Consider the following 21,933-nt stretch of genomic DNA (forward strand, 5'->3'; position numbering starts at 1 on the left):
GTGGCCTCCAGATGAAGTTTGCCACATCCACACTCACAAAGTTTTGGGTGTGTTTGAAGCAGGAGCACCCAGACCTGGGACGGAAAGCTTTGGAGGAGCTTACTACCCTTTGCCTCCACACATTTATGTGAGGCCTCCTTCTCTGCAATGAGTGTGATCAAAACAAAGCAAAGAAAGAGACTGTGCATGGAGAAGAGCTTGATCACAGCAGTTGCTTCCCTGCCACCAAGACTGACAAAGATCCTCAGTGAAGCATAAGCACACGTTTCTCACTAAAATGTAAATGCAAAAGCACTCACTCAGCTCAATGCAACAATGTAATCTTAAGTGCTATCAGTTTGTAAATTTAGATAGTTAGTATTCTTTTCGATCCATAAAGAAGATATAGGATGATACATATTTAAAAAAAATATTTTGAGCTAATCTTTTATTTAAAATTAAGTTAATGATTTATTTTTTTGTGAAGAAGTGTTTATCTATAATAAAGTTCATGAGTTCAGTTTGAGAACATCTTTATTATGATCGAAAAAAAGGTCACTTTAAGTTGATAATTATTTTTATGTGCACAAATCTTTATTTATAATTGAGATAATTATTTATTTTTTAGTCTTTAGTTATTTTCATATCATTTTATTTCGAAATAGTTCAAGAGAGAGAGAAAGTGTCTAGTTACAAGGTTTATTAAAATCAGACACTAATGGCACAGCACTGTGTATTGCATCTTTCTTTCAACCAAAAATGCTTTGCCCTGGTTAGGTGGTACCCGGCTGAATTTTTTTTTCAAAGGGGCTACATCACTGAAAAAAGGTTGAGAACCACTGAGATAGAAACCCAACAGTTCCCACACCTTGGGGACTTTGGAGGGAAAGAAAAACTCTAAATTTGAACAGGAAGAAGTCTCTAAAAGAGTTACTCAATGTAGGCAGCCATTTGCCTCTACCGGTTGGGATGAGAGAAGAATGGTGGGTGGAAAAGAGGAAAGAGAAAACAGGGTTAGGGTGTTAGGGTGTTAGGGGGTTAGTGTTAGGGGAGAGTGAGAGAAGAGAGAACAGGAAATATTGTAACTGTCATTTCTGAGCTCCGTCAGCCAGTTTGTTAAAATGAAAATACTAAGAGTGATATTTAAGATGTTATGATATTAATGATAGCAGCACCAGTTATGATAATAATAATACTGATCATTTTAATACTCAAAATGATCAGGGAGGCTTCTTTCCACTGACTTAACTAAATCAACTATTAGCATATTACACGTTAACTTGCTGCTGAAAATGTGATCATGTTCTTATTATTCCTGAACTTATTTTAATATACTGTTCACGCTGGATCTGACCTTAAGAAAACATAACTCACTCCTTTTACAATCCCAAAATGTCAATCTCCTGAATACTACCGATGTGCAGCCCTTTGAGTCCTAATCTGTGACATCGGGCTATAATTCACCTTGACTTGACTTTACATGTGTAAACAGTTGCAAACTTTCAGGATTGGCGGATGCTGTGGATTTCAATTCATATTAATAATGGTGTAATAATAAACCGTATTTGTCTTGCACGTAACTAAATGCTTAATATGAATAAAAATGATTATCAGATTACACACAAAATAAAACATGTATAAAGGGTTTATATAAAAACAAATGTTTTAAGAGGAGATTTAAAAGATGCAGAGGATGTTTCCTGACTGATCTCAATTGCTTGACTGTTCCAGCCACCAGCTGTGATCTGGCATTAACCAGCAGAGCCCTTGGGGCTTATAAGTTCTTAAAATAGTTTGAACTGAGGCCATTAATTGCTTTAAAAGGGATGAGTAGAGTTTTGTATGCAATATGATTAGGCTTTGACTGTATGTCCTCTTTGAACTTTCTGTTTATCAAAGGCAGATGCTTGAATGTACCTCTGGTGCTTCTGCATTGTGGAGTCACCAGGGATCCTAGCTGTGTTTGTTCCTTATGGGACACCGCAGTTCTAAAATATGCTGCACCAAGGGCACTATGTTTTCTTCAAAGTTAACTTGCATTACTTTGTAAGATAAACAAAATAAATGATTATTATAAAATAGCATAAGTGAAACAACCCATGGAGTTCATCTTTTCATTCAGTATTTTTATTAAAGTGTTGATTTATAGGACAGGTATTAAGGCAAGGTTTTAAGTGGTGAGCGCTTGTGTTTTATACTGAGATACTGTTGTTGTTGATGTTAACTGATTAGCAGTACTATGGTTGAGTGTCTATTCAGTGGAAGCGGTGTGGGGTGAAACATTACGTTTTTTATTAAATATTACATTGATGTAGTAACCACATGTTAAGACTACTAAAATTAATTCAGTATGCAGTAATCTCTCTTTTAGGAATATACTAAATGTTTTCTTCGTTTTCATGTGGTTCATGATGAACGGAGTACATCACTACCCCCTAAGGTGACTGCAACTCGTCTGACGTAGAGCTGAGACTTAAATTGGCCCTTGAGTCAATAACAGGTCTCATCCTCTGCCCTTAGCCTGCAACCATCACATGCATGATCCATTGGGATTGAACAAATACATTGTCTATCAGCGATTGACTGAGTCCAGTGTTGGTTGATGATTGTTTGGCCGATTTTGTCACATCTAATTTTGCTAATATAGCGGTCTGCCTCCTTGAGACCGCTCTATAAATAATAGGTGGGCACTTTATGTATTACATATATCATATTAGATACACTATTTCATTGAGTCCATTCTGACTCACACACTGACTTAGCTCTGACCAGCTACAGTTTGTACATCATTTCTAGCTTCTCAGTGTCCATTTGTTGATTTGTTTATAGCCACCAACAGAATGTCAACACTGGGCAACACATAATAACTGATACTTTTTTGAAATTAGTAAAATTTCATAGCTGTGTTTTCATTTATTCATTTATTCATACAACTCCTCCTGACTCCACTTGCTCTCTTTTGTCTCTCTCTGACTCTATCACCTGCTCTTGCTAACACAAACGCACCTACACCAACACAAACACCGTTATTCGTCATTTGACACATCTGTAAACTCAGACCTGGTAAAAACAACATCATTTGGTTTTCACAAATGGCGATCTTGATTATTTGCATATAGAACGGGGACATTTGTCACCTTAGAATCATTTGCCACACGTTGTGCAAAGACAATACATTACCTCACTTAAATTCTTCAGTTTGTGTGCTACAATAAACCCCGAATGGGTGATTTTGTAGTCTTCTTTGCAACGAACCTATCCTTTCATTTGCTGATAGCATGTTTACCATGCCTTCTCTCTCTCTCTCTCCTCTGCAGGAACCTGTTATACAGCCTCCCTGGAAAGACTCCTCTGTTTTCCGTCCTGAGGTTCTCACAGGAAGCTGCCCTGCACTGCAACGTCTCCAGCAAAGCAGTCAAACACAACACAACCGACAAGGAAGTGCTTTGCCACAGCACCATGAACCAGTCTCTGTCTCTCATCCTGAGGGCCATCCGGTCAGCAGAAAGGCTGGTGTGTTTCGGCTTAGACTTGTTTGAAAATTATCAGAGAGAAGCTAAATGATCTTGGCTGATGCCTGGATGCACTCAGCAGCAAAACCTACGACTTATCAAGTCAACAATATTCAAATAGATGTGGAATATTAAAACACAATCGACCCCCTGACCAACCTCATTCAAAACCTTATCTTACATTAAAATGAATTCATGGAAAAGCTGAGAGAATCCACACACATTTAACTATTGTTCGACAGAACATTTAAATTTGAACTAGGATTAAATTATTAAATGCAAAAATGTTTATATTCTATCTCTACAGAAGAAGCCATTGTCAAAGTTTCTTTGTGATGGTGGCTGTTTGTTAATGCTTAATACAGGGACATTTTAGTATTTTATAACTTGGGTTTAAATGTGGCCATTCTGACTATGAATTAAGCTAACTTCACATGTCTAAATTTATCTTTCTATTTTCTCCCGTCAATCCAAATCTAATGCTTTGCTGGCCACACCTCCTTTTTTTTTTTTCTGATTTCCACTTTGTCTTAGTGAAAATATTTAGCACTCAATTCTTACTTAACACTCCTGCTGTTTTGAAGCTTCACTTCTAACTCACTTTGGAGTAAAGTGTTCAACAAATGACTAAATGTAATTGTAACCATTAGCCACTGCTAGAAACATCAGAATGGCCACGTATATGAGAATAAGACCCAGGTTAAAAAATACAGTTTTTCTTTCGTTGAAAGAATTATATAACTAATTCACCTTACAACCTAAACATTGTAAGCAATAAGCCATTATATAACTGTCCAACAACAACATTTAGTCGTTCTACAACCATTGTATGCCATACAACTTGATGGCTTGATTTAAGAGCAACATCACATTTAAAACCACAGAAAATAGCTTTTCAATGAATCTATTGTTCTAGGAAATATATTTATTTTCTAATTTAGTCAATGCACAAGGTCAAACAGTTCAAACACATGTTTTGGGTGTGTGTGTGTGTGTTTGTTCATAGATGACTGTAGCAAGGGTTTCCTAGTGACACAAATGTGAATGTTGGATAACAAAGCCTTCTGGAGCCCAAACAACACCCACAGTAAATGTGTTAGCGTAGGTAGGTGTAAACGATGCAGTGGGTGAGCATGACCTTGTTCCACACACTAGACAATCCTTAAATTCCTCAGTTTGAGCATTTGGTGTAGCTGAGTCCTCGTGTCGAAGGGCCAGGAGAGGTTTACACCCGTCAGGGGCCAACCGGGGTTTGGGCAGTGACAGGGATCAAATACGGGCAAACACACATGGTAGAAGTATGTTATAATGCCTGTGATCAAAGAAGTCACCATTTGAGACAGTTTTTGTATTATCTATCAATTCAGAATGAGCCAATTCTACTATATTAAATGTACCAAAAATGCGATTGTCTCTCTTCAGAAAAAGTCTTCCATCATTCACAACAATCTCAGAGAGTGGACGTGATGAAAATACTCACAATTCTTTAGTATGACTAAGAGAGGATAAACAGCAGACTGCAGCCATTATACACAGATTCCAACTGGTTGCATTTACAGCCATTACGCAGAGTTGGACACTTGCTCTGTGTGTGTGGCTGCTTTTCCACTTTCTCAGTGTCTGTGCTACACTTAATGTTTTAAGTGGCAGAGTTGAGTGTCATCTCTCCACCTCCTCCTTCTCTTCATTATTCTTACATTCTCTCCATTAGTGATGCTACCAACCATTGATCTCTGTCATTCGGTGGCTGTTTGTGCTGCTTTTGACAACAGATTTAGGAGTCAGAGGCTGATGTGCTGCTCTAATAGCCTGCACAAGCCTAGATAGAGACTGGAGCAATAAATCAGCATCATTGGTGTTGCTGTTAAAAGACTAGTTAATGTAATGGAAAAAATAGAACAATATCCAAACAAAACTACAAAGCAGACATCAGCAGCTCTTATACAAGGAGTCATGTGATTCAACATTTGTGTACAAAATACTCTGGGCTCCAGATTGTTTGTAGTTAGGCATTATATTTGCTAGAATAGTGTTTCAGAGAAAAACAATGGAGTTTATTTTGTCTCAAACTGCACGCACGTTAAAAACCATGCCCGTGCATATGATACGAATGCACAACGATTCTTACCCTGCAGTCATGGAGGCGCAAGGTTTAGGGGAGTAGGATTTGCCCATCCCTTCCCTATGCGCTAGTGGGTATGGTTTTGCACTTGCATATACTGTTCTGTGCTCTCTTATTAAAAGTGTGGCATGATTATTATTTGCGCACACTTTGAGACTAAATAAATACCATAAAAAACTATTTCAAACAATTTCATACCTTAGCTTATTCGTAATAGTTTGAATGTGAGTTTTTCTTTAGCATGATGGGGGTTGGGAGGGCGTGATCTTTTTGCAGCTGGTAATTTAAGAATAAACCTGAATTGTGTAGGGTTCAAACACATGATTTAGGATCTGGAAATATTCAAACAGCACTGTCTACAAGTCTTACTTGCACAGATAATCAGTTTATTCCAGTGTTTAGTGCTTCCACAGTCATACTGATGTACTCAAATAAGCTTATTTTTAGTCTTAGAATAGTTTTTTAAAATTACATCTCAATTTGTAGCAACAATTGATACACACAATTTTGTAAGGTGTATCGATTATTTGTATTTGAATGTCTAGTTTGTAAATAAGCAGACTTGCAATACTGATTCAGAGAAACAAAAACTTTTCAGGGATAAAAATCATAAATTCTCATTGCTTTAAATATTGTGCCTTTTATCAGTAAAACATAAGCTTTAAATTACCATGTGAAATGGAATACCAAAAGATTGTCATACAATTGAGCAGATTGATCAACTACCCACCACTGTGTAAAATAATAGAAAGGTATCCAGTGCCAGTGTATTGTTAGCTAGTTACAATGTTTCCGTTGGTGCATGCGGTAAATACACACAGACTGCATGCATATTGAAAAAATACATTTTGTTTTAGAATCAGTCTCAATGTGTCTCTTCTACTGGTTGTTATTTTCATAAGAAACTGCTGTGCTAAACTAGCTTGCTTGGAATTGCTAGTCAACAGTGTAAAGACAATGCTGTAATAGTACTTTTAGAACATTTTATTGTTACTATTCTAGAAATCCAATCAATCTAAGGTCGGAGGTGCTTTGAGTTAAAAACTGTTGCCTCGTTGTTTTGAAAAAGGGAAAGATACCAGACTTGCATGGAATACAAAGCCTACAGTCACAATATGCTGGGAAGGAAAAGGAAGTGATGTCACCAGCACCTTGAACACGTCATTTAAAGATTTCAGAGTGTAAAATCAATGTATGTTGTGTCCTGTCTACTGGTGAGACACTGATGGGTATACACTGATACTGTCACTGTGGCACAAAGTTAACAAACCAAACCATAATAAGCACCAATTCCCAGACGGGCACCATCAAACATTCCTGTAGGTGACACGTAGCTAACGTCCTGTCTCAAATCACCAGTTGGAAATCAACCATCCTGCGGCCCAGCTGATCACAAACTGTCACAAACTCAAACAGTTACCCTAAGACACACAGATACTGGTTTTGATTCTGATTAAAGTTGGCCTGATGTGTTACAGTGCAGTAAGTGCTGCAACACAGCATGAATCGTATGCATCTGTTTGGTGTAGAATTGCATGGTGATACGTTTATGGTGAATTCACTACTACTCATCATAGAGCTTGGACTTCATGCTCACACTGTTTGATACAAAGTGGTTCTCAACCTTTGTTGTTTAACCAGACAAAAATAACAATCCTACTTTGATTGTCTGTTTTGAACTGGTAAGTTACGGTAAATTAGAGGGTACAAGCATTCATCTTGTTAATGTCGGTAAACTAATATTGCATAAATGTGATCATCTCTAATACAAACTGCGTGATTGCACAAACAGAGCCTACACCAGAGGTTCCGCGAACTATGTACAGTATTTATTTGAAAATTGAATGATATGCAATCATTTTTTATAAAATTTGATGATACTACAAACTACTGTGGAATTTGCACAAAATTGTGAGTTTTCTCTGTGAAGTTCCTGATACAAATGAACTCCCTAAGCCGGTGCAGTTGCAGAGAAACTGCTGACGCTGAATTATGTTGTTTGTTTTCTGTACTGTGCTTTAAAAAAAAAAAAAAGAGATAAAAATATGTCTTGTTATTGTTTGAGGTTTTTGTGAAAACCTGTGGGAATATTTTTTAATGTAATAGTTGAATAACGTTCAATCTGTAGATTCATCTTCTGATGATTCAATAGCCTGGTTTCATTGTGCATGTCATGATAGCATAAGTGGCACATGCAGAGATTTTTACTGGCATGGATTTTTGCCCTCTTTGCAAGTTGTGTTGAACTTTTAATGCATTAAAAGAAGATTTTGAGCAATAATATAGCAAAGTGGTTTTTAATACATTTTACTATCCCACCAAACACTTCTGCAAAGGTACTACATGCATACATACATCATGTCTGACCACAATACAACAGAAATATACTTTAAGTAGGCAACAACATATTAAAGTAACTATTATGGAGAATGTTTCAGCATGTTAGATATTATATTATTATATGCGTCAGCTAAATGAAATGTAATGTATTTACTGGATTCCTGATAAAAGTGTTACTTAAAAAATAATAAAACCTTTTTTTGGTTAATTCATAAAAATATATTATTTGTTGTTTAGGCTATATTTTGCAAAAGATTAGAAACCTTGTCTGTTTAACAGTGGATCGAAAAGTTGAAATATGAAGTGGCATGAAATGGAAAGACAAAATGTACAGGTACCTCCAAACTATTCCTAATTATGGTGCTTGAGTAAAAATGCTTACTGACTTTGCATCATAGCAGAAGGAGCGTTCAGCATCCAGTCAATATGGTGAGTACAGCCACTGCCCAGATATCAACCCAGTCTCATCAGAAAATGTTCAATGGCAACGTTGGTCCACTTGGACCGATGTTACCATCTCACAATCTGGCCTCTCAGATTGTGAGATGGTAACATTTAGTCCTCCCATTGTTTTGCATTGGCGTGTTCTCACGTCACGTGACTCTCAAGCTCCCGTCTGCGGAGAGGAAAACATGGCGGAGATTCCTTGTTTTTTCAGATAAAAATATAATTTTGTAACTTAGTTTGGGCATAAAAATACATTCTGACACCATTTCTAGCGAGAAATGTGGTCTTTGCTTCCACAGTCTTCAGCCAGTTCGTGCTTATGATAAATATTTTAATAGTTATCACGCATGTTTTTATCGTTGCTATGATGGTTGCCATGGCACCACGGGCGCAGCTTGGTGTTTAAATCACAGTCCCTGCGTGGTGTCCTTCAGTGATCGTGAATGTTATTCATGTTATATAATAGTAATATTTGAGGCTAGATTACATCTCTAATGAGAAGGATCATGCGAGTCTGTTTATACCGAGGCCGGCCCGAGTGCGCGACCGGCCCGAGTCCGCGAGCCGAGCGGCCCGAGCGGCGCGAGCCGAGCGGCCCGAGCGGCGCGAGTGCGCGAGCGGCCCGAGTGCGCGAGCGGACATGACGTGTGGCTGTCGTAAAAACCCTATTTGTAAACAACCAGCCCTTTAACTCGGGGCTGCGTCATAAACACGGCGCGCTTGGAAGACCACGATGTCATCTTCCTTCTGTCAGGTAAGTAGTTTATTGTTTTTAAAGATCGTTACGATCTAGGTTTACAGTCCGAGTGCGGAGAGAGTCCGTCAATCCACACTATGGACGCTGTTCATCAGCTAATACGCCATTGTTAGCCACATGCTTCAGCCCACGGTAGCCTGTGCTACCTGGGAGGTGAATACGTGGTTGTTGAAAGCAGTTCAAGACGCTTAGCTCATCATTGAGGGACGCTACAATATAAATATAAACATGAATTTGATTTATGAATGCTTTAGATTAATAAGGAGTGTATTTGTCTACCATTACTCCACAATATCAGGTCAATTTGGTTTAATGTATAGTATGCACTATGACAATAATGTTTCCATGTTATGGAGTTGCGATTCATTTTATAAAACAATTGCTATGTTCTGTTTTTTAATCAAGGAGGATCCAAGTGAAGCTACAGGAGTTTCATTAACGTCAACAACTTGGACCAAACAGTTTGTTTTGCTTGATGAAGAGCAGGAAGGGCAGCCTGGAGAGAAAGAGAAGCCGGGTTGAGCCCACTACCATCATCCACGTACCACGAGGAAGATGAGGGAGAGAAATGATCCTACCATTAAAGAGGTACTTTTAAGTTACATACCAGAAAAAACATTTTATATAATTTGCCAAATATACATTTTTATTAAATCCCCAAAGTACACTTGCTGAAATACAAGTTAATATCACACTGAAAGAATTTTGATCAATCATGCTTCCCTGCTGTGATTGTTTAACTAGGAAAACAACTTTTTCCACAGGAAGGCAAGTAAATTGAAGGAATACATGTGCAGAGTTTTCCTCTGTTATGTATAATGATGACCCCCATCAAACATAATGTTAGCAATATTTACACCTTTTAATTTATACTGTTTATTTCTGTCTACATGTGTGAATTTGCCTTCATTAGTTTCAGAAAAGAGCGATGATGTATCGGTCAGTGGGCGGCAGCACGAGACTCCGCAAACTAGTCTGTAAGCAAAGCAGACGAAGGCATCGAGGTTGCGGCCTGCCATCATTGTTATTTTGCTTAAGGGACTGAATATGTTTCATGTAGAAATATTAGCATTTCCCTTATATCTACCAAAACTGCTTGTTTCACAGACTGCAGTTTTGTTTTGATCCGATGTGGTGTGCAAATACAACCGTATCTGCAATGGGTTGTGGGGCATTAACATTTGTAACTCTAATTTTGTTTTGACAGACTGTGAAAAGAACGTTGAGAACATCACCACTCTACAGGAAGACACAGTCCAGTAATGGGTGTCAGAAGTTCAGTAGTGAACGACAGGTACTGTGGAAAAATATGTGTCATTGTTGTACAATGTCCTTTGACTCTGTTTAAACAAGGTCAACACAAAAAGGTTTGATTGTAAACTGATATCGGTATGAATTCATGTTATTCTCCTCGTCAAAAGAAACAAACAATCCAAATTACCTGCAGAAAGCCCTTGATGGATGCTTCAGCTGCATCGTCAGACTGGTGAGACAGCAAGGTGCCAACTTTAATGCCAATTTATTTGTGTAACATTCTGTGACCAAATGTATAGATAACTTTTTGTAGATTGTAAAAATAGATAACCCATTTATTACAAAAAAACTACACTAGAATTATCGCACTGCGTTGTATGACTCCGCTAACCAGAGCAGTGTCCGTCTACATATTTCTACATATTTTCTCTCATATAAATGACACTGTATCTCTTGACAACTGAAACCATAAGATGAGGTCAGTGTGGCCTTGACCTTTTTACTTTAAGACAAATACAAAGTTAGACAATCCGAAAACATGCAGTTATGCCTCCGGCGACTCGCTATTGCAGAGGCATTAAAACCGTAGTGTAGTAGATTGGATTTTATTGGTGTTACATTGGACATCTTGTATGGGTACACCAAAAAATATATTTGGTTTCACATTCTAGATGGCAATAAGCAGAGTCATCAACTCAGGAAAAATATTTCTGTAGAAAAGAAAGCCTTGTATGTGTGTATGTATACATACACACAAACGCACAATTGAGACGTTTTTGTCTTTTATCATATATTCTCAGGCAGTACTGATGCATTTACTGAGAGGGGACGTGAGGGCCTACTCTGCGTGCTCAGAGTTCAAGCCCAGCAGGCTGCAGCGGGCCTGACATATTCTGGAACAGCAGCACAGTCTTTGGATGACTCCTCTGAAGATGAAAACATGGCGAGGTACTTCTCCACTGATGAAGAACTGTGAGGGCTGTGATTAGCTACACTCTCTTGCTACAATGCTACTCATGCTACTCCCTGGCAGCCTTAGGAAGGCATTAGCTTGCTGTGTGGTAGCTGTTAGCTTCAGCATTTTTAGTTTTTAGTGGCCTGTCTGACGTTTATGTTAAAAAAAAATCAGAGGGAACCATCTTCATAATTTAACACTATGGTTTGTTTGTGTCCTTCAGTTCTTCTCAAGAGAAGCAGTACAGGTGTGCCTCAGCTCCACGGTCCCTCCTGCAGCCTCCGCTCCTGATGCTAACCTCATGTCTCCATCACACCAAGCAGCAGACCTGGATTGACAGACCTTTCTCCAGAGCTGCCCCCTCCCTCTGAAACCCCCCTCTCCAAAACACTATTTGTGTAGTTTTTAAAGTATTTTTTGCATGAGAATTGTTGATCATAACATTTCCAGCAGATGCCTTAATATAATGTTTGTGCACAATAAATGACATTGATCATAACATAATGGTATTTCCTTGCACTTCTACACCATGATATTGTCAGATAAGATGCTGATTACATTAAAGCAGTGAATGCTCTGCTTTAAGCAACATAAACACACAATGATTCAATGGATCTGAAGAAGAATGGGCACATTACATTCTGTAGAGAATGCCTCAGTTATGGAAGTCAGAAAATAACTTTCTTTATCTGAGGTTCCAGCCATTTATAGTCACAGCAAAGCACACAGGTCTGGTTGTCTAAGTGGCGCCCATATCATTGTTTAAGATGTGTAACATCAAGTTTGTGTTTCAGTGCAAAATTAGTCATTAGTCAAGAGTTCACCATCTTGTTTACACTAAAATTAGGTGACCCAGATGTTTCACAATGCAATCTGATAAGGTCTTATGAGAAACATTCTTAACATTAAAGAAATCAACACAGAGGATAGCAATATCTGTTTGACTTTAATCAGTAGCTGGTAATCGGCAGCCTGACTTATTCAAACACATTAATACTACAATGAATGAGGCAGGGCCTTCTATCAGAAATCAACTATATCGTCACGTTATGTTTCTCTTGAGCACATGGAAATTACCTTCAGCTTCCACTTACTGTCCCCTGAACCATACTGTTATTTCTGTATCTACAGTGACTTTTAGGAAAACATATACTAGAGGGCAATGTATAAACATTAATACATCTTATTTATATAGAGCTTTTCAAGAAGTGCAAGTACTAAACTGAGGGAAAGCTAATACAAACAATATATATATATCTTATTTCCATGTGCCAGGACAGCCTCACACTTGGATATAAACCAATTTTAGAATACATTTGCTTATACTGGAGATCTTTTAAATTAATGTCCCAGAAATGATTTCTGATGGAAAACCCCTGCCTTATTCATTGTAGTATTAATGTGTTTGAATAAGTCAGGCCGCTGATTATCAGCTACGGATTAAAGTCAAACAGATATTGCTATCCTCTGTGTTGATTTCTTTAATGTTAAGAATGTTTCTCATAAGACCTTATCAGATTGCATTGTGAAACATCTGGGTCACCTAATTTTAGTGTAAAGAAGAAGGTGAACTCTTGACTAATGACTAATTTTGCACTGAAACACAAACTTGATGTTACACATCTTAAACAATATGATATGGGCGCCACTTAGACAACCAGACCTGTGTGCTTTGCTGTGACTATAAATGACTGGAACCTCAGATAAAGAAAGTTATTTTCTGACTTCCATAACTGAGGCATTCTCTACAGAATGTAATGTGCCCATTCTACTTCAGATCCATTGAATCATTGTGTGTTTATGTTGCTTAAAGCAGAGCATTCACTGCTTTAATGTAATCAGCATCTTATCTGACAATATCATGGTGTAGAAGTGCAAGGAAATACCATTATGTTATGATCAATGTCATTTATTGTGCACAAACATTATATTAAGGCATCTGCTGGAAATGTTATGATCAACAATTCTCATGCAAAAAATACTTTAAAAACTACACAAATAGTGTTTTGGAGAGGGGGGTTTCAGAGGGAGGGGGCAGCTCTGGAGAAAGGTCTGTCAATCCAGGTCTGCTGCTTGGTGTGATGGAGACATGAGGTTAGCATCAGGAGCGGAGGCTGCAGGAGGGACCGTGGAGCTGAGGCACACCTGTACTGCTTCTCTTGAGAAGAACTGAAGGACACAAACAAACCATAGTGTTAAATTATGAAGATGGTTCCCTCTGATTTTTTTTTAACATAAACGTCAGACAGGCCACTAAAAACTAAAAATGCTGAAGCTAACAGCTACCACACAGCAAGCTAATGCCTTCCTAAGGCTGCCAGGGAGCAGCATGATTAGCCTTGTAGCAAGAGAGTGTAGCTAATCACAGCCCTCACAGTTCTTCATCAGTGGAGAAGTACCTCGCCATGTTTTCATCTTCAGAGGAGTCATCTAAAGACTGTGCTGCTGTTCCAGAATATGTCAGGCCCGCTGCAGCCTGCTGGGCTTGAACTCTGAGCACGCAGAGTAGGCCCTCACGTCCCGTCTCAGTAAATGCATCAGTACTGCCTGAGAATATATGATAAAAGACAAAAACGTCTCAATTGTGCGTTTGTGTGTATGTATACATACACACATACAAGGCTTTCTTTTCTACAGAAATATTTTTCCTGAGTTGATGACTCTGCTTATTGCCATCTAGAATGTGAAACCAAATATATTTTTTGGTGTACCCATACAAGATGTCCAATGTAACACCAATAAAATCCAATCTACTACACTACGGTTTTAATGCCTCTGCAATAGCGAGTCGCCGGAGGCATAACTGCATGTTTTCGGATTGTCTAACTTTGTATTTGTCTTAAAGTAAAAAGGTCAAGGCCACACTGACCTCATCTTATGGTTTCAGTTGTCAAGAGATACAGTGTCATTTATATGAGAGAAAATATGTAGAAATATGTAGACGGACACTGCTCTGGTTAGCGGAGTCATACAACGCAGTGCGATAATTCTAGTGTAGTTTTTTTGTAATAAATGGGTTATCTATTTTTACAATCTACAAAAAGTTATCTATACATTTGGTCACAGAATGTTACACAAATAAATTGGCATTAAAGTTGGCATCTTGCTGTCTCACCAGTCTGACGATGCAGCTGAAGCGTCCATCAAGGGCTTTCTGCAGGTAATTTGGATTGTTTGTTTCTTTTGACGAGGAGAATAACATGAATTCATACCGATATCAGTTTACAATCAAACCTTTTTGTGTTAACCTTGTTTAAACAGAGTCAAAGGACATTGTACAACAATGACACATATTTTTCCACAGTACCTGTCGTTCACTACTGAACTTCTGACACCCATTACTGGACTGTGTCTTCCTGTAGAGTGGTGATGTTCTCAACGTTCTTTTCACAGTCTGTCAAAACAAAATTAGAGTTACAAATGTTAATGCCCCACAACCCATTGCAGATACGGTTGTATTTGCACACCACATCGGATCAAAACAAAACTGCAGTCTGTGAAACAAGCAGTTTTGGTAGATATAAGGGAAATGCTAATATTTCTACATGAAACATATTCAGTCCCTTAAGCAAAATAACAATGATGGCAGGCCGCAACCTCGATGCCTTCGTCTGCTTTGCTTACAGACTAGTTTGCGGAGTCTCGTGCTGCCGCCCACTGACCGATACATCATCGCTCTTTTCTGAAACTAATGAAGGCAAATTCACACATGTAGACAGAAATAAACAGTATAAATTAAAAGGTGTAAATATTGCTAACATTATGTTTGATGGGGGTCATCATTATACATAACAGAGGAAAACTTTGCACATGTATTCATTAAATTTACTTGCCTTCCTGTGGAAAAAGTTGTTTTCCTAGTTAAACAATCACAGCAGGGAAGCATGATTGATCAAAATTCTTTCAGTGTGATATTAACTTGTATTTCAGCAAGTGTACTTTGGGGATTTAATAAAAATGTATATTTGGCAAATTATATAAAATGTTTTTTCTGGTATGTAACTTAAAAGTACCTCTTTAATGGTAGGATCATTTCTCTCCCTCATCTTCCTCGTGGTACGTGGATGATGGTAGTGGGCTCAACCCGGCTTCTCTTTCTCTCCAGGCTGCCCTTCCTGCTCTTCATCAAGCAAAACAAACTGTTTGGTCCAAGTTGTTGACGTTAATGAAACTCCTGTAGCTTCACTTGGATCCTCCTTGATTAAAAAACAGAACATAGCAATTGTTTTATAAAATGAATCGCAACTCCATAACATGGAAACATTATTGTCATAGTGCATACTATACATTAAACCAAATTGACCTGATAGTGTGGAGTAATGGTAGACAAATACACTCCTTATTAATCTAAAGCATTCATAAATCAAATTCATGTTTATATTTATATTGTAGCGTCCCTCAATGATGAGCTAAGCGTCTTGAACTGCTTTCAACAACCATGTATTCACCTCCCAGGTAGCACAGGCTACCGTGGGCTGAAGCATGTGGCTAACAATGGCGTATTAGCTGATGAACAGCGTCCATAGTGTGGATTGACGGACTCTCTCCGCACTCGGACTGTAAACCTAGATCGTAACGATCTTTAAAAACAATAAACTACTTACCTGACAGAAGGAAGATGACATCGTGGTCTTCCAAGCGCGCCGTGTTTATGACGCAGCCCCGAGTTAAAGGGCTGGTTGTTTACAAATAGGGTTTTTACGACAGCCACACGTCATGTCCGCTCGCGCACTCGGTCCGCTCGCGCACTCGGGCCGCTCGGCTCGCGCCGCTCGGGCCGCTCGGCTCGCGGACTCGGGCCGGTCGCGCACTCGGGCCGGCCTCGGTATAAACAGACTCGCATGATCCTTCTCATTAGAGATGTAATCTAGCCTCAAATATTACTATTATATAACATGAATAACATTCACGATCACTGAAGGACACTACGCAGGGACTGTGATTTAAACACCAAGCTGCGCCCGTGGTGCCATGGCAACCATCATAGCAACGATAAAAACATGCGTGATAACTATTAAAATATTTATCATAAGCACGAACTGGCTGAAGACTGTGGAAGCAAAGACCACATTTCTCGCTAGAAATGGTGTCAGAATGTATTTTTATGCCCAAACTAAGTTACAAAATTATATTTTTATCTGAAAAAACAAGGAATCTCCGCCATGTTTTCCTCTCCGCAGACGAGAGCTTGAGAGTCACGTGACGTGAGAACACGCCAATGCAAAACAATGGGAGGACTAAATGTTACCATCTCACAATCTGAGAGGCCAGATTGTAAGATGGTAACGTCGGTCCAAGTGGACCAACGTTACCATTGAACATTTTCTGATGAGACTGGGTTGCAGATATAGCAAATAACAGAAAGCAAGAAGAAGAGTGATAATTGTAATAATTGGAAAAAAGTAGGTCAGTATAGGATTGATATGATACAGCATAGATTTGAAGATGTATAACTGAGTATACAAATATAATAGATATATTATATCAGAATTAAACCTATTTTCCTCTTTTTTATTAAAATGAGATGTTCTTTTTCCAGGCCTCATTACTGTGGTTTTCCTTTCAGTTCCAACCATGTTTATGTGGAGCTGTGGGCCCATTACACTTCATGTTTATTTCAGATGCTATTAAATTTTGTGTTTTTTAAGACAGAGCGGATGTGCTGTACATCCGTGTATTAACCATTACCTTTATGGTTAAGGCTGCAGCACTGGCTCCTCCTGGGTTCACTCAGTGACTCAGTGACTTTTGCGCAGAGCCTCCTGCTGTGAGATGCGCAGCTGTGGAGACCACAGTCTGTCTGCGCTGGATCTATTAATCCCAGCTCTAGTTTCTATTTATCCATCTTTGTTTATTGTGTTCAAGCTCAACCTCAGGGCATCACCGGGAACGTGTAGCATCCGGAGGACCGTGCGCGTCCACGCGTCCACAGAGAAGGGCGGGAGGAGAGAGGAGAGAGAGGAGGGGAGGAAGGGAGAGAAACACAGAGAGAGAGAGAGAGGGTGGTGGGAAACACGGGGGGATGAAAATGATGGCGACCGTAGCAGAGGAGATAAGAACCCACACAAGCCCCCGCCCCGTCCCCGACAGCAGCCTCAGCACTGTGTCCATCCAAATCAGGCGGAAGCACCAGGATAGACAGTGGAGGCTGCGCTTTGTTTACCTGCAGTGCTGTGAGTACCCACACACCAACACGGCCACACGCAGCCCTCAGCAGCCCGCAGCAGGCGACTCGCTCCCGGTCAGAAGACACCGACACACGCAGCCGCCTCGACACGTTCACCAACAACGGTTCCGTCACCACAGGATGAATGAACATAATACACGTAACCCCGTCACGTCATTAAAGAACAGTACCTCCATTTAACGTGTTATTGAAGAGGCGCTGGACCCGGATGGACGCACACATGGAGCGCAAATTTTTCTCGTAAATAAATAAATTAATAATAAGTATTAATAAATACATATTCCCCTACAATGCATTAAAGATGAATGAGCTCTCCTACCTCACCACACTAGGTTCAGTTACCTACCTCCTATAGTTTGTCATGTTTAGAAAATTATGACATTTTGTTAAAGTAAGTGCTTGTTTCTATACCTTGTTAGCAGAAAAATAGTTCTGTTGAATTGTCCACTTTTCTAATGTTCCAAAAGGTTCAATGCAGTCGAGCGAAATGAGCTGTCTTCCTCACCAAACACTAACTGCAGATCAGGATCTGGATTTATCATTCAATCCGTCATACATTCAAGAGAATCAGTGCTTAACCTTCTTCAGATTGGAACTTTTTATATTGTGTTTAGAGTGTCTGAGATCCCTATAATGTGTCATGTTTAGAAAATAATGGTATTTTGTTGAAGTAAGAGCTTGTTTTTACTGTGTTAGCAGGATAATGGGTGCATTGAATTGTCTGGTTTTATTAAAGTTTAGTGGGGCCATTTGTTCAAATAGCCTGATAAATGTTCTCAACAATTAGCTTCCACTGCATTTATAGTTTTTATAACTTTATCCAAACTACTTATTTTTGTTGAGGTGCTTCTTTTATGAAACAGCGATATATCAAATATTTGAGTTGATATAGCTTTGGAGGTCAGTAAAGTAGAAGATTGACATGTTGATAAGTGATGTTAATCATGAGGTGAATGATTAAAGCAAGTCTATACCAGGGAAGCTGGATGATCGTTAGACAGTAGAGGACATTATAAAGACATGATAAAAAATGTCCTTCTATAAAGAATGAGGCCATAGGTCATATGTACTAGCATCACGCTACGACCCGTCGTTGGGTTTTATTGTTAGGCAACCTTTAGCGGCTTTTATGTCCAGAGCATAGGTTATGTGGTATAAAGAGTGATTGAGGAAGACATGGAGGTGGATGGGTCGACAAAGTAGCACTTCCACAAGGGAGACTGTCGTTTGTTTCTTCTGCAAATCTATAAATGAGCATAGAAGGAAAGTGGTGAAACCCACAGTTCTCAAGATACTTTGAAACCCACAGTTCTTGACAATCAAAGTTGAGGTCAGGTCCAAGTCATGGGTCATGATAAACCAGTTACCATGTAGCTCTGCTTTTCACTGTGCAGTCTATAAGCAGTCACTAGTGTTGTGCAGGAGAATAGCAAAAGTGTGTGTGACACAGCTTCTGCAAATTTTTGCTTGTGTCTTTTCTCTTCCGCTGCTTAGGAACCCCGGGGCTATACAAATTAATCTCATTAATTCTTCCCATGCTCTGTGCAATATGCAGTTTATTGATTGATTTTCCTTTATTATATGTAGCACCAGGTGAAATGTCAATCACTTGCCCAGGGTGACGTCTTAAAGAGATGCCATGCAGCTTTTTTGTACCTAAATTTAGCAGCTTCAAAAATTGTTTGCTGCTTCACTAACTTTAAATAGGGAGAATGGTGCAGCTTTTGTTTCCACTCTTCACCCTGACCATCTGTTCTTACTCTATGTTACTTTGGTGAGCAGGTACGATCTCCTGTGAGAAGTGTGTTTCAGAAATACATGATATATTATCATCAGAATGTGAACATTGATGTGTCATCGAAAATTCAAAAATTTCAAGCAAATTTTGGACATTAAATGTGTTTCTGAGGTCCCTTTTTCCATGTTGCATTCTCATTGTTCTAATTCTGTCTCTGTAACGCAAGCTATTGAGTCATTATATTACATGCCCTGGCAGCCATGAGAACACAGACAATATGAAAAAGATTATAATGACATTTCTAATTACTGATGCCATATGACCCGCAGCCATCGTTAGAGGGTTGGTGGAAGAACATAGAGGAGGATTGATATGAGAGTGACAAATGATCACCCTGATTTGAAATGACAGCTTATTTCTAGTGATGATGGGAGGTCTGTGGAGTGCAAGTGATGGATTTGAATTAGGCGTAAAAGTGACCCGCCTCGTCAATACAACCATCAATGTGTAATGTCAGTGGGTTGATGGCTCTAGTTGTCATCACAGAAAATGGTCTCACAGCTGTCGCACAGTTAGATGATTGTACAATGAAAACATTGAGCGTGACCACAAATGTTTTGGATCAAAGTGAGTCTCTTTATTTATTTTTTTCTGTCAGTTCAACTCAGTGTCAGTGAGTGTCCTATAGTGGCTCAGGAGATTGAGTGTGTCTTCCATTAACCAGCCCTTTTACCACTAACATTTAGCGGCTTCTGAAAGTATTAGATGGCTTGTTGCAGACCTTACGTGCACCTCCCGTAAAATGTAGCCCAGCATCGAGGAGATGCAGTCCACACGAGCTGTGATTGGTCGGCTTGGTAGCGTCGCATTTCCGTCAGGCTCAGTGACAATTTTGAATTGAGTTGAAGGAATGAACACGGACGACGTCTTTCTTTTTTTCGTTGCAGTTCCTTAAGAAAATGTGATTGCATCCAAGATCTATAGGCCCACTCACACACGCCATTTTTCTGAAGTAAACAGAGACACCAGAGAAGTTTTAAATAAGCGGACCAGAAATAAGAAACCAGAAAACATTCAGCACAAGCATAGGAACTCTACCACTTCCAGCTTTTCAGCAGTGTGATTTCAGCGTGACTCACACACACAGACGCACAACAACGAATGCTCGGCCCCGTGCGTAGGCTATGTGCATACATACGGCGTAGCCTCCACGCAGAAGCATTAATTGGCCTTAAAATGATTTGGGAAGAACTCCAAACACTGTGCATGGTGAGCATCCCGTCCCTGAGTGACCCGAACAAAGCCCGGACTTAAAACCCACAGAGAACTGAAAATGGCAGTACATCAACATTTCACTTCCAATCTTGACAGAGTTTGAAAGGATCTGGGAGGAATAATGGGATAAACTGTCCAAATCCAGGTGCAAAGCTTGCAAGGACTTAGCCACTAAGACTTGAAGCTATAATTGCTGCCAAAGGAGCTTCTACAAAGTAATGCATCAAGGGTCTGAATACTTTTTAAATCAGAGACTTCAGTTTTGGAATTATGAGGACATTTTAAAAAATGAAGAAAAATAAAACAGTTCTCATGTCATTATCGGGTATGACATGTAGGTTGATTGTAAAGAATAAAAAATAAATGTATACAATTACATTTAGAGGTGAAAAACACTGGTTATTACAATTGTTTGTTTTGCCATCCAATCCAATGAAAAGACCTGAGCCAGCAAATAGTTACTTTCTTTCTTTTTTCCGTCCTTTTTCATTCGTTTTTTGGGTATTTGGCAATAGTAAACACGAAGAACACATGACAAGAATCGTAGTCTAATTTAGTATACCTACAGCTGAACTACTTTGCAGCTAACACAACGAGCTGAATGTCTTTAATAGTTGATTCTGAATGTCTTTCATGCTTTAATGTCATGGTCCTGATGCAGCCACTGTTATTAGTAACACTATGTATGATTCAGCTGCTTTCAAGGTTATTTGTTATCCAACACAGCCTAATGGTGTCGCGGCTCCTCCTCTCTAAGATAGCTGGCCTCTCCAGCACAGCTTCCCAGCTTTGCATAAGCCAGTAAAAAATGAGTTTGAAATATTAGTTGTGCACAGCCAGGGGTGTAACGATTTTGAATCTTAGACTGAAACTGGGATACAAACATCCTCAGTCTTACGGCAAAATAGGAGAAGTACAGTGACGTATGGATCTAATTATGGCTCTAAAGTTGAGATGTCAACTGAACTGTGGATTCAGAGAATCATCACAGACAAGGATTCTGAGTTCAGACACTGTAGAAAACATTCAGCTGCAGTTTCTCATATTAGCCATTACTGAATGATGCCTTCAGTGTTTAAAATGACAAACCATGTGAGGTCTGCTGCCACTTTTTATTGTTTCATTCTGTCAGTAACTCAATGACCAGATTAAGTTAAACATGGCCATTTGTGTGCTCAGTTTGTTGAATTAGAACGTGGCAACATTTCATCTTTTGAAACATAAGCCTATATTGATGGAAGAATTGTTAGTTTGTTCAGAGCAATTTTGCCACTACAGAAGCTACCTGAACTACATCAAGTTGATATTACCAGTACGTGATTTACTATTCTTTTCAAGGACCAAGTCAAGTTTGTGTTTCCCCTTCT

General features: G+C 39.1%; 2 protein-coding genes and 2 long non-coding RNA genes across 5 annotated transcripts in view; 3 read left to right on the top strand and 1 right to left on the bottom strand.

Annotated features, from left to right (window-relative positions):
* Positions 1 to 7,880, top strand: part of LOC128448298 (inactive N-acetylated-alpha-linked acidic dipeptidase-like protein 2) — a 447,438-nt gene extending 439,558 nt beyond the window's left edge. For both annotated transcript variants that reach the window (XM_053430883.1, XM_053430884.1), the window contains one exon: positions 3,297 to 7,880. In XM_053430883.1, the coding sequence (XP_053286858.1) occupies positions 3,297 to 3,543 (247 nt within the window). In that variant the 3' untranslated portion in view covers positions 3,544 to 7,880. The remainder of the gene's footprint in view (positions 1 to 3,296) is intronic.
* A 1,148-nt stretch (positions 7,881 to 9,028) lies between these two features.
* Positions 9,029 to 11,825, top strand: LOC128448267 (uncharacterized). The gene is made up of 6 exons (XR_008339722.1): positions 9,029 to 9,154; positions 9,563 to 9,745; positions 10,365 to 10,451; positions 10,579 to 10,643; positions 11,212 to 11,359; positions 11,590 to 11,825. It is a non-coding gene; the product is annotated as an uncharacterized LOC128448267 (long non-coding RNA).
* Positions 11,826 to 13,290: 1,465 nt separating this feature from the next.
* On the bottom strand, positions 13,291 to 16,104 carry LOC128448166 (uncharacterized). Its single transcript, XR_008339711.1, has 4 exons — positions 15,971 to 16,104; positions 15,380 to 15,562; positions 13,766 to 14,760; positions 13,291 to 13,535 (listed from the first exon to the last, which is right to left on the bottom strand). It is a non-coding gene; the product is annotated as an uncharacterized LOC128448166 (long non-coding RNA).
* Positions 16,105 to 17,344: 1,240 nt separating this feature from the next.
* The window catches only part of si:ch211-51h4.2 (uncharacterized), an 84,955-nt gene continuing 80,366 nt past the window's right edge, over positions 17,345 to 21,933 (top strand). Inside the window, exon 1 of the mRNA XM_053431533.1 lies at positions 17,345 to 17,539. Within this exon, the coding sequence (XP_053287508.1) occupies positions 17,389 to 17,539 (151 nt within the window). The 5' untranslated portion in view covers positions 17,345 to 17,388. The remainder of the gene's footprint in view (positions 17,540 to 21,933) is intronic.

Source organism: Pleuronectes platessa, chromosome 9 (assembly GCF_947347685.1).
Source record: "Pleuronectes platessa chromosome 9, fPlePla1.1, whole genome shotgun sequence".
Lineage (NCBI taxonomy): Eukaryota > Metazoa > Chordata > Actinopteri > Pleuronectiformes > Pleuronectidae > Pleuronectes > Pleuronectes platessa.